General features: G+C 34.8%; 1 protein-coding gene across 1 annotated transcript in view; it reads right to left on the bottom strand.

Moving 5' to 3' along the window:
* The window catches only part of SUCO (SUN domain containing ossification factor), a 125,386-nt gene that overhangs the window by 57,321 nt on the left and 53,708 nt on the right, over positions 1-14,357 (bottom strand). The window contains exon 7 of the mRNA XM_041749647.1: positions 83-191. Coding sequence (XP_041605581.1) covers positions 83-191 — 109 coding nt within the window. The remainder of the gene's footprint in view (positions 1-82; positions 192-14,357) is intronic.

Below are 14,357 nucleotides of genomic sequence, written 5' to 3'. Positions count from 1 at the left end.
GAAATTACTTTTATTCCAAACATTTTGAGGAAGTCTCAAAAAGCTGACACACAAATTACACTGTCAACTTTATTTAAGGTACCTTTTTCTGGAATTGTACATCTTCATTTTCTAGTGCACAATTGTCATCTTGAGAGTAGTATGATGAAGCTGAAGAACTCTCTTTACAACACACATGCCAACTGGGAAGCCTGTAAAACATTTACCATCACCAAAAGAAAGAAAGAAGGAAAAAGTTGTTAAGCCAATATATCCCCTACTACGGGCTAGAATTTGAGGCAATAAACAAATAGATGGCTCCTACCCTAAGCTCTCAAAACCTTAACAATATAATGGAGACAAATGTATATAAGACAAATGTTTTTATTTAATGCCCTAAAAAAACCATAAACTGTGTTATCAGCATTCCAAGTAAGGCATTATGAATTTCATGAAGGTAAAACAATAAAGACTTCACAAAAGAAGTATCTGATAATTATCACAGAAGAAAAAGTTTTCAAAGACTTAATCTCCTCAGAAAGTACTAGATGCCAATAATATTCTAAATTTTACTAAACACTTAAGAACAGGGACAGCTGGGTGGCTCAGTGGCTGAGCATCTGCCTTTGGCCCAGGGTGTGATCCCGGGATCCGGGATCCAGGATCGAGTTCCGCATCAGGCTCCTTGTGAGAGCTTCTGCTCTCCCTCAGCCTGTGTCTCAGAAGCTCCCTGCTTCTCCCTCAGCCTGTGTCTCTGTCTCTGTCTCTCTCTGTGTGTCTCTCATGAATAAATAAATAAAAATCTTAAAAAAATACATACATACATACATAAGAACAAATAACTCTAAAGCTGCCTGAACTATTTCAAAGCACAGCAGTAAAGCTTCCAAGTAATGCAGTAAATTAGTAAAGCTAATTTTCATATAGGGAACATAGCACTGATGTCCAAAATTAAGAGAAACATCACACACAAATGAATACTACACATTAATACAACTTATGATACCAGACATGAATAAAACAATAAAAAAGAAAGTCCCTAGGAACATACCAAAGAAATAATATACTACTGTTATGATCAAGCAGAGTTTAATTCTGATATTCAGAAGTGGTTCAATATAATAAAATCTATTTATTTAGTCTACTATGTAAAAATATCTTATGATTATCTCCATAGTCACTGAAAGACATCTGATAAACTTACACATCCATCAAGATTTTCTTAAAATAGGAACAAGCAGATGTTTACCATGGAGACATATATGCATAATACACAATCCTAAAAGTCAGTACCAAAGTTAGTGAAGAAACCTAAAAATAACCCTATTTAAATCTGAAACAAACAAACAAAAAAAAATCTGAAACAAGACAAGAATTATTGCTAGTATTACATAATTTGATAAAAGGTATAAAAATGGAAAAAAGTAAAATAATAATTAAGTGTGAAAAATTAAAGGTGAAATAATTATAAGTGTGATAATTATAGATGAAAAATTAAAAAGAACCACCTATTAAAAGAAGTTCTGAATATACAATTTATATTTGTAGGTATAAAGAATCAAGTCAACTCTGCCATCGCCATCACCATCGCCACCAGTTACAAGATGAAACATAAAAGTTCCCATTTGCAAAAGAAACAATAAAACAGTAAAATATAAACTTAGCAAGAAATGTTCTATTAAGTAGAACTGTTTGAAATTACTAGTATTTGACAACGCTTCAACATGGAAAACTCAAATTATACAATTCAAGCTAACATATACAGAATATTTGACAACTGCATATTGAAGACACAAAGAAGATTTTTAAGTAGGTAGGCTGATTCTAAAATTTATATAAGCAGTAAGAACAGTCCAGAAGATTTTAATGTGAAGGAACTAGATGTCTATAAAACCATAATAATTACAACAATATGGTATTGAGATGACAGAGTGAAAGGGAATCTCCAGGGTGACTAGAAATAGAAATCCTAGCATGACAGCTATACACAGAGAACAGGGAACAACCTGGAGGTTGGAGGTTACCAGAAACTCCAGAAGAACCTTCTTTTAGAAGATGAAGTTGACAGCACATCTGATGATAAGTCTTTGAAAATCTTAAGTACAGATTTATATAAATGGTAGACAGTTTGTCATTGAACAGAAAAACAAGCAAATTTAATAAGTCAAATATTAGTTACAGGAGGAAAAATGGTAGTACAGAAAAGAAAAAATAATCATGTTGTGAATAGCATTTATATAAGTCATAATTACATAAACAATGAACACTGATCTAATCCGAATTATGACAGAACTACCATGTACTTACTACCAACATGTACTTAAAGAGAATCTGATTATCTGCACTAGAACACTAAAACTGACAGAACTACCATGTACTTACTACCAACATGTACTTAAAGAGAATCTGATTATCTGCACTAGAACACTAAAACTGACATTAAAGCAATTATTTTAGAGACAAAGAATATAAAATTAATCAGCTAAGAAATGAAAGTGGTTTCTTTCAAACCAAAATAAGTAAATAAATCTTAGAGCTCTCTGACTTTCATATGGATATATTATTTCGATAAAATTAAAACTAAAAAAGGGGGGGAGGACAAGGTACATAATAACATATACATACATAACATGTGTGTACATGTATACTAAAAGTATTTCTATGTGCATAAATTTATCCGAAATAGTTTAAAAAAAAAAAAAAAAAAAGCACTACCTTGGGGCAGCCCAGGTGGCTCAGCGGTTTAGCACCGCCTTCAGCCCAGGGTATGATTCTGGAGACCCAGGATCGAGTCCCACGTCAGGCTCCCTGCATGGAGCCTGCTTCTCTGCCTCTCTCTGTCTCTCATGAATAAATAAATAAAACCTTAAAAAAACAAAACAAAACAAAACAAAACAAAACAAAAAACCACTACCTTGGTTGTATCCAAGGAGGAAAACTGATGGCAGAGTCACAAGGGCAATACAAGAGCATTTTTTACTAAATAATAACTCTATGCCTTTTGAATTTTGAGCCACAAGAATATATTACTTTTCAAAACTTCATATTGATACATCATTGTTTATTATGTATTTCCTTATTGAGACTTTTACACTGTTTCTCAGGTGTGTGTGTGTGTGTGTGTGTGTGTGTGTTTATATGTATGTATCTGGGGCAGCCAAAGTTTAAGATATCCAAAACTGTGGGTACTACAATTTTGGTGGTAATGCCCCCTTATTTTCTTTATCTTTTTCTATACTTTCTAAATTTCTACCACAAGCATATATTAGTTTTATCATCAGGATCTCCGCATGTAAGTGTATGTATATAAGTCCTAATATCCACAGTTAGTAGGGGGGGCCAACAGACATTAAATCTCATGATCTTTATTTTTAATATCATATAATCAAATCCTACTGCTCTAAGTTCTGAATTTTTTGGAAATGAGATTAGCATTAGCATGAGTGGACTCAGCAGACTGCCCTCCCAATGTGGGTAGTAGGCACCATCCAATCCTTTGAGGGCCTAAATAGAACCAGGGGCAAAAGAAGGAAGAATCTGCCCTTTTTGTTTGTTTTCCTGCCTCATTGCTAGGACATCTCTTTCCAACCCTTGCACTGGGATGTATATCTCAAGCACCATTGTTTATCAGGCCCTCAGACTCAACATGAATTGTATCACTGGCTTTCCTTGGTCTCCAGCTTTCAGACTTTGGATCATGGGACCTCTCAGCTTTCATAATTGTGTGACCCAATGCCTCATTAAAAACAACAACAAAAACAAAAACAAAAAAAAACACCACACAGACACGGAAGTTCTGTTTCTCTGGAGAATCTTACTACACTTGCCATTAGTATATAATACATTCTTTATATATCTTCCCTATTCCTCCTCTTATTTATAGCTTTATCAATGGTATCACTTAAACATCTCTAACATCTCAGTCTCTACTTAATAACAGATCCTAGTAAAACAATGGACCTATAAGAGATAAAACCTTAACTTTCTTCTTCATAAGTCTAAAATATATAATAAAAATTATCACTAATTAATAGCTGCCACAAAATTTTAAACTATCAAAGTATAAAATAAATGCCCTAAAAGCACTCTAACTCGACTGAGCTATCCTAAGAAAGGATCTCTGTAATGGGAGTCTTTACTTTCAACACCTTTCCCAGGTCAATCAGATATGCAACCCTCACTTTAAGGATAAGTGGATCACATCATATTGGCTGAAGGCACTTTTTGCATAACTCAATAGGCCTAATTCCATGCTATTAAAGCAACTTCCTAAAATTGCACTATGAAAGTGCCAAGACTGAAGATATGAGTTTCCAGACTTAAGAAGTTCAGCACCAGAAATCACATCAAGATCAAGGAAAATCAATCAAAAAAAAAAAAAAAAAAAAAAGATCAAGGACAATCTGTGAGCCCTTGACACACTCCCATAGTTAAAAATGAGTGATAATTGTTACTTTCTATTCATTCGTTAAATTGTTTCTGTGCATGTATATCTATCTTCACTTACATTTAAAACATAAATTCTTTGAGAACCAATTCCTAACCACTTTAAGCCAGCCCCAAAAAGCCAAATCTTGCAAATATACGGTAGAGAACTGTTTTGAGCAGAGGAAAATTCAATCATTTTTTATTCCTTTCCCATCACCATCATCACCTCATCACTACCACTCCAACTCACCTACCCACCCACCACTCTGTCACACACATAAGAACCTGGAAACTAAGAGGATATTTATCCCTTCTTGTCAGCCTCTCTCTACCAATGTGGCATGGATTCACCATTCAAAAAGAAAGGTATCCACTTTCAGAGTAGATGTAACTAAAGATCTTAGAAAAAGCTCATCTGCCTGCCATTTAGGGATACCAAGCTTTACAGAGTTTAGTGAAACAAGAGTATCATACATGCTAGTAGTATTGTGCTTACCGAAAATATTTACTAACATCCAGTCTGAAAGCGTTAGCAGTCACAAGTACCAGTAGTTACAAAGTGTGTGTGTGTGTGGTGTATGTGTGTGTATGCTTTTCAACAAAAAGTGACCATATGACATCTTGAGCAAGAAAAATGTTTAAAGGATTAAAAACAGTAAATCTATAACAAAATGAACCAAAGTAGAGTCCACATGCTGAAAAAATCATCTTTAAAGGAAAACCTAAGGAAAACCTTAAGCAGATATTAGATTTTAAATTTTTCTTTACCCAAACTTGGAAAAGAATTTTTTTTTTTTTTTGGTACTTTACCTACTTATTATCTTATCAAGACAGTAATGCTACAAATGCTGCCAATCAAATTGTGATTTCCTTTTACATGCACTTGATGTTCTAATCTAAATGATACAACCAATCAACATTATTTAGAAAACCTAGCAAAGACCCGTGGCAAATAGTCAACAAGTAATTTCTTCTTCCAAAATTTTAAAAAACCATTTTCAAATAAAAATAGGTCTATGAATATGTTCATATATATACTGCATATGTATAATATTCTTATAGAAAACAAAATGATTTTCTGGGTAAGAATTTTGAGGGTAAAAGTGGAAGGGGTAAAAATACCACCAATCTAGCTTTGCGTTAGAATTTCTAGCTTTAGGTTCTCCTTAATGGAGACCCTCCTCTCCCAACAAATACACAAAAACAAAAACAAAAAATCACCCAAGCAGCTTCTCAATGACTGTCTAAGAAATAGGACAGATCAGTTTTATTTATACATGTAACTGTACATTAAAAAAAAAAAAAGTTTTGCAAACAGGGGACCCTGTTATAAAATATTAGCACTATTCTCCAAAATTTTAAACAGTAGAAAAACTTGCAGCAACCATTAAAAATCCATCAACATGGGACGCCTGGGTGGCTCAGCCGTTGAGCGTCTGTCTTCAGCTCAGCGCCTGATCCCAGGATCCAGGATCGAGTCCCACTGGGCTCCCTGTGAGGAGCCTGCTTCTCCCTCTGCCTATGTCTCTGCCTTTCTCTCTCTGTCTCTCATGAATAAATAAATCTTTAAAAAATCCATCAACAAATTTCATGAAAAAATAAAACAAAAATGATACCAAATTTCAGCTGATATGTAGAGTGACCTAATTTTTAAAATCCAAGAGCTGAAATTGCTGTAACTTCCTCAAGACCTTTAAACAGCAACAAATTCAAAAGCTCTGGCCCTTAGCAAATAATTATTAGGATCCGATGAGAAGTGAAAAGTAATAAAAGTAAAATTTAAGTTGGGATAGCATTCCAGTAATATGCCCAGTGTATGCATGGCTATCTTTCATGGATTTTTCATTAAAATATTTCCTGATAAAGTGTTTTAAAAAGTTATATCCTTTATAGGTAAATAGATCAATCGATCTCCACCACATCAGCTATGTTATGGTGCAAAGTTATAATTACTAGTATAACTTAGAGGCAAAGGTTTCAAGTCATGACCACTGATGTTGAATTTGGTACTCCATTTAACTATTAATGGAGAAAAAAAGATAAAACTTCATAAAAGGGATGTAGTAATGGAAATCTTACCATTCCTTCAGGAGGTCACAATAATAGAGGTATTTGGCAAGGGGAGGTGCATATATTACAAGATACATTCACCCATGACAATTTGCTAGTTGGTCTAGCACAATGGTTAAAAGAATGTAGACTAGAGTTATATAGCCTGTGAGATGTTGGGCAAGTTCACTGAACAAACATTTATTTCTCTGTGCCTATTTCCTCAAAATACTATTATCTATTTCATGGGACTGTTAAGAGAATTCAATAAGATACTTTAAAGCACTGTAACTGTGACAGCATGTAGTAAACACAATATCATGCATTATGTTTATTAAAACACAAAGTATTTTAGATTCTAAAAGGAGTAAAAATAGGTATTTTTGCCTAAGAACATAATAGAGTGAAAATAACAAATTGATATGAACGCTAATTTTTACTTTTGAACTATAGGAAATATGTTCTTTCATCCTCTTGTCCACAGCTGATCAGATATAAAACTATTACAAAATGTCTTTGACACTCAAATTTTATCCTATCCTGTAACTTCTGCAACCTTGAATAGTTACTTATTAAAAAAAAAAAAACACACATTGAAGATTTCTTTCTATCTGCACATGATGTCTAGGTCAGTTTACTTGATTATGTTGTTAAATGTTGAGTCTGACCTTGACATGAACAGCATTATACTGAGGAATTTAAATCAACTGGTACTTAGGTTGGGGTCCTGCACATGGAAATAACGCCACACAACTGCCTTTAAAAATGTGTTCAGGGCATCTGGGTGGCTCAGTCTGGTTAAGTGTCTGCCTTTGGCTCAGGTCACACTCTCGGGGTCCTGGAATGGAATCCCAAATCAGGTTCCCTGCTCAGCGGGGAGACTGTTTCTCCCTCTCCCTCTGCCTACTTGTACCTGCGTGCTCCCTGTCAAACAAAATCTTAAAAAAAAAAAAAGGGTTCATTTTTATTGAAGTATTTATAAGTGTAATTATAGGATATCTTAGTTTAATATTATTCCACCATCTGATTGATACCCCCCAAAAAAATGCCAGGCAAAGAATTTTTATATATAATAGATAATATATATAAAATATATAAATATATATTTATAAATATGTCTATATTATAATAGATAGTAATATATAAAAGAATTTTTATGTAATTTATATTATATAATTATATATTAGATTATTAGATTATATATAAATATATATATAATTATATATTATAATTTTATGTAGTATTTATATAATATATAATATAATAGGATGGCCCATGTTCTGTATCAATGTTAATTTCTTAGTTTTGACAAATGTACCATGGTTATGTAATGAGATGTTGGCATTCAGGAAAGCTGGGTGAAGGGTATATGGTTAACTCTTTGTACTAGCTTTTCATATTGTCTATAAATCTATAATCAATCCAAAATATGCTCGTTTTTTCTGCACAGCAAAAGAAACAGTCAACAAAACTAAAAGACAGTCTACAGAATGGGACAAGATATTTGCAAATAACGTATCAGATAAAGGGCTAGTATCCAAGATCTATAAAGACCTTATTAAACGCAACAGCAAAGAAACAAACAATCCAATCATGAAATGGGCAAAAGACATGAACAGAAATTTCACCAAAGAAGACATACACATGGCCAACAAGCACATGAGAAAATGCTCTGCATCACTTGCCATCAGGGAAATACAAATCAAAACCACAATGAGATACCACCTCACACCAGTGAGAATGGGGAAAATTAACAAGGCAGGAAACAACAAATGTTGGAGAGGATGCAGAGAAAAGGGAACCCTCCTACACTGTTGGTGGGAATGTGAACTGGTGCAGCCACTCTGGAAAACTGTGTGGAGGTTCCTCAAAGAGTTAAAAATAGAACTGCCCTACGACCCAGCAATTGCACTGCTGGGGATTTACCCCAAAGATACAGATGCAGTGAAATGCCGGGACACCTGCACCCCGATGTTTCTAGCAGCAATGTCCACCATAGCCAAACTGTGGAAGGAGCCTTGGTGTCCATCGACAGGTGAATGGATAAAGAAGATGTGGTCTATGTATACAATGGAGTATCACTCAGCCGTTAGAAACGACAAATACCCACCATCTGCTTCAATGTGGATGGAACTGGAGGGTATTATGCTGAGTGAAGTAAGTCAACTGGATAAGGACAAACATTATATGGTCTCATTCATTTGGGGAATATAAAAAATAGTGAAAGGGAATAAAGGGGAAAGGAGAGAAAATGAGTGGGAAATATCAGTGAGGGTGACAGAACATGAGACTCCTAACTCTGGGAAACAAACAAGGGGTAGTGGAAGGAGAGGTAGGAGGGAGGATAGGGTGACTGGGTCACCGGTACTGAGGGGGGCACTTGACGGATGAGCACTGGGTATTATGCTATATGTTGGCAAATTGAACTCTAATAAAAAAAACATTTTTTTAAAGAAAAAAAAATGTTCCTTTTTAAAATAAGCATAATCCATGAAAGAAAAAAATTGAGAAACCAAACTTCAAAATTGAAAACTTCTGTTCCGGGATCCCTGGGTGGCGCAGCGGTTTGGCGCCTGGCTTTGGCCCAGGGCGCGATCCTGGAGACCCGGGATCGAGTCCCACATCGGGCTCCCAGTGCATGGAGCCTGCTTCTCCCTCTGCCTATGTCTCTGCCTCTCTCTCTCTCTCATAAATAAATAAAAATTTAAAAAAAAAAACTTCTGTTCCACAAAAACACTTATTAAAAGGAGAAGCCAAATTACAGACTGGGAGAAAATATTTGCAAAGCAAATCTCGGATACAAGATCTGTATCCAGTATAAAGAACTCTCAAAACTCAATTAAGAACCCAAATTTTAAAAAACAGGCAAAAGATTTTCACTATCATATCACCGAAGAAAACATAGGATGGCAAATAAACATGTGAAAGATGCTCAACACTGTTAGTCATAGAGAAATGTAAATCAAAACCACAATGAGGTATCACTACATACCTATTAAAATGGCTAAAATTTAAAGTGTTGCAAAGAATATAGAAGGACCGAAACTCTCCTATACAGCGAATGGGAATGTAAAATGGTTTTTATTTTTTTTTTTTTAAATATTTATTTATTTGAGAGAGAAAGTGAGAGAGACAGTGAGAGAGAACCTGAGCAGGGGGAGAGGGAAAAACAGGCTCCCCACTGAGCAGGGAGCCTGATGCAGGGACCTAGGATCATGACCTGAGTCGAAAGCAGACACTTAACCAACTGAGCCACCCATGTGCTCTGGTATATTCACTTTGGAAAACAATTTGGCATTGCTTTAAAAGTGAAACATATACTTACATATGATCTAGCCATTCCACCCTTAACTATTCACTCAAAAGAAAGGAAAACACAAAACATCACAGCAGCTCTATTTGCAATAGTCAAAAACTGGAAAAGACTCTCAAATGTCCATGAACAGGTACGTGGATAAACAATTTGTACTACAGATATGCAATGTAATACTATTCACCAATAAAAGAGAATGAATTTGAAACACACAATACCCTCAAAATAATTATGTTCTGTGAAAAAAGTCAGACCAAAAAAAAAAAATAGTATACAGTGTATGACTCTGTTTATATAGTACAAAAAATGCAAACTAAACTACAGTTATAGAATGCAATTCAGTGGTTGCCTGGAGGTGCCAAGAGGAAGGGATTACAAAGGGGCATGAGAAAATTCCTGAGTGTAAAGGGGATATATTCACTAAATTACTTGTGATAGTTTCATGGATGTATACATACGCCAAGAGGTATCAAACTGTACAATTTATGTAGTTTATTGTATGCCAATTATGCCCCTGATTAAGCTGTTTTAAGAAGTGGAGCAGAGAGCAATAAAACAAGATTGACAAAAGGTTGACCATTATTGAAGCTAGACAACAGATGCATCTTATTACACTCTTCCTTCTATACTTTCTGGTACATCTTTAAATTCTCACGACCCTGAGACCATGACCTGAACAGAATCAAGAATCTGATGCTTAACCAACTGAGCCACCCATGCACTCTGGTAGCCTATTTTAAATGATCTCTTACAAAATAATAGATGAACAAAAACTAAGGAAACATAAGATTTATACAAAGAGGGATGCCTGGGTGGCTCAGTGGTTTAGTGCCTGCCTTCGGCCCAGGGCATGATCTCGGAGTTCCAGGATCGAGTCCCACATCAGGCTCCCTGTGTGGAGCCTGCTTCTCCCTCTGCCTATATCTCTGTCTCTCTCTCTCTGTGTGTCTCTCATAAATAAATAAATAAAATCTTTATTTTTTTTACTCTTTTTTTAAAATTTTTTATTTATTTATGATAGTCACAGAGAGAGAGAGAGGCAGAGACACAGGCAGAGGGAGAAGCAGGCTCCATGCACCGGGAGCCCGACATGGGATTCGATCCCGGGTCTCCAGGATCGCGCCCTGGGCCAAAGGCAGGCGCCAAACCGCTGCGCCACCCAGGGATCCCAATAAAATCTTAAAAAAAAAGATTTATATTAAGAAACAAGCTTGGTCAAATATATAGAACTTTATAACAAATACAAATTAAACATTCTTTACAAGCACATACGAATCTTTCCCAAATACTGACCATATACTAAACTTCAAAAGAAGACTCAAATTGCAAAGACTGAAGATCTAATAAACTATATTCTCCAACCACATTGCAACAATATATGAAGTAACAAAAAGATAGCCAACAACATCCTAATCTGGAAACAAAAATTATGCAGCAAAATAATCATTCCATTAAAGAGGAAACAATAAGGAACATTATGAAATATTATAGTGGAAGACTACCAGTCAAAATTGGTGGGACCCAGAGAAGATAATAACAGGAAAACTATGCTTCTAAACACATTGGGAGACAAATCCTGAAAAGAAGAGCTAATCTTTCAACTCAAAGAGGTAACAATGTAAATAAAATAAAATTGGGAGAAAAAAAAAAAGGCAGGCTGTAAGAACAGAAATCACTGAAATAAATAATAAAAAAGGCAAAGATTCAGAAAACCAAAAGTTGATTCTTTGAAGAAAATGCTAAAAAGATACACCTCTGGTAAAACCAATCAAGGAGAGTGGATGATATGAATTAACACAGTATGTTACAAAACATGAAATAACCACAGACAAAACAGATTTTTAAAATTATAAAATATACTATATAAATACCAGTATATTTGAAAACTTGGAAAAAATGGATTTCTTTAGAAAATGGCAAAATTGGCACAAAGTATAAAACTAATGAAAATTAAGGAAATTTGAATGGATCAATCAATACCTCAGAAAGAGAAGGAAAAATGTTAACTTTGTTTCCCCCCCCCCCGCCTTTTTATTAGGGAAAATTTCAAAGTTTCAGAAGAATTGCCAGCATAGTAGAAAGAGTATACACAAACCATATCAACCTATTGATGAATTTTGCCTCATTTCTTCCATCACTTGTAATTTGCTCATGGCATACTCTCTCACATCCTTTTCACACTCTCCTTTCTCCATATCCATATAATTTATTTCTAAATATGGTAGTATTTCCACAGAATAAGGATATTCTCTTACATAACCACAGTGCAGTTATCAACTTCAGTAAATGTCACACTGACAATACTTTAATCCATATCACAATTTTGTCAATTAACTCAATAATGTCCTTATAACATTCCCCCTCCACTACTCCCAAGTAGAGAATTGAGTTTAGGATCACGTCCTGTTTTTATCATGTGTCTTCCTTCAGCCTCCTTTAACCTGGAAGGTTTGGCTTTTACGTTGTGTGGCACTGACATTTTTGAAGAACACAGTCCTTTTATTTTTAAATAATATATCTCTTATTTGAGGCTTGTCCGATATGTTTCTTCATGATCAGATTCAGGTTATGTATTCCCAGCCAGAATCCTTCCTAAGTGATGTGTCTTTCTCAGGGTACTATATGCAGAAGGATACAATACTCATCTGTTTCAGCGCTTGCAATTCACTTTTTGGTACTTCTGCTCAGGAGAAATGAAAAGTATGTCCACAAAAGTCTTGTAAGAAAAAGTCCCCCATAGGTTTTATTTCTAACAGCCCAAAACTGGAAGCAGCCCAGATGTCCACAGCAGTAAAATAAAGAAACTATAGTATATTCATAGAATGTACTAACTAGGGGATCCCTGGGTGGCTCAGCAGTTTAGTGCCTGCCTTCGGTCCAGGGTGTGATCCTGGAGACCCGGGACCGAGTCCGACGTCGGGCTCCCTGCATGGAGCCTGCTTCTCCCTCTCTGTTTCTCTCTCTGTCTCTCATGAATGAATGAATGAATGAATGAATAAATAAATCTTTAAAAAAATGTACTAACTATTCCCAATAAATAAATCACTAATGAAACAACACAGATAAACCTTGGAAAGATCATGCTGAGTAAAAGAAACCAGACACAAAACATACTGTATAACTCCACTTAGATGAAGTTCCAGAATTAGCAAAACTAATCCACAGTGATAGAAATCAAATCACTGGTTGCTTCAAGGGATTCACTAGAAAAGGACACGAGAAAACTTCTGGGGTGATACAAATGTTCTATACCTTGATGGGAGGTAGGTTACACAAATATATGTGTTTGTCGAAACTGATTCAACTACTATAGAGTTAATATACGTGCATTTCGCAATATGTAAGTTACCTCAACTTAAAAATTAAAGAAACAAAAGTTTATATTTCCTCCCAGCAATAACCAAATAGAAAATAAGCTACTAGCAATAAGAAAAATTATAAAATGATTTCAAAATTAACCTAAGAAAAATAATACACAACTATTTATATATACAAAATTTTTACTCTGTTAATAATCATACAATAAAGAGATAAATACACGAAAACCTAGTATGTTCATTCATAGGATGCTGGTGACAGCAACGTAAAGATAGCAATTTGTCAAAGACAACTCCTATCAAAATACCTGAAGGGTCCTATTCTAAATATGAGAATAAAGTGATTCAAGAATAACTAAATTAACAAAGAAAGCAAAGGCATGTGGTTCACCTTGCCAGATAATTACATTTATTACAAAACCATTCTAATTAGACTACAGTACTGGGATAGCAAAAGACAAGCAACTGGAACAGAATACTCCCAAAATGCAGTTATTAACATGCAGTCTCTCTTTAGAAGCAGCCACACACAAAGTGCTCAATAAATGAATGATACTATCAGGGTTTCCTGACGATATCTGCCACATCATTAACTACTTTGCCACATCATTAACTACTTAAAATTCATTTTAATGGTGACTCTACTAACTAAAACAAGTAAAAATAAAAGTATTAAAAGAAGTAGAAAGAAGGAGATTAATAGCATTATATCATTTATATAAAATTTTATATAAGCATATAAGCAAAACAAGACTATTTTGGAAAAAACACATCAAATAAATACATGAAGGCTGACTGGAGAGGTATCAAATATACTCTGGGGTAACTGCCTAAAATGGGGAAAAGAGTGAAACTGAAGATAAAAGAATAAGCATATAAAATGGAGACTTTGGGGGACCCAGGCAGAACTCTGCATAGAGTATGAGCAATGCAATCCTAAGCACCTGATGTCTCGAGAAAAAAAAAAGTCATATTTTTATTTTTTTATTCAGACTTTTAAATGAAAGTCTTAACCTAATTTTTACGAACAAAGAAGCTACAGCTCAGAAATTAACTTGTCCAAAGTCATTCATTTTGTGACTACAAGTCTATGTATCTCTCTCTCCAAAGCCTATAATCTTTCTGTATCACCGCATTTCATATTTAATATTCGCTGGTCAACAGATGAATGAAGAGTGAGAAAATGACACCAATCTGTTCACTCCAGAAATGATGGCACTAGTCAAGGCTAGCTATAGCATAACAAAAATATAAGAACTATCGCAAAAGAG

Source organism: Vulpes lagopus, chromosome 1 (assembly GCF_018345385.1).
Source record: "Vulpes lagopus strain Blue_001 chromosome 1, ASM1834538v1, whole genome shotgun sequence".
Lineage (NCBI taxonomy): Eukaryota > Metazoa > Chordata > Mammalia > Carnivora > Canidae > Vulpes > Vulpes lagopus.
The sequence above is the reverse complement of the archived record's forward strand: the minus strand, read 5'-3'. Positions and strand labels throughout refer to the sequence as shown.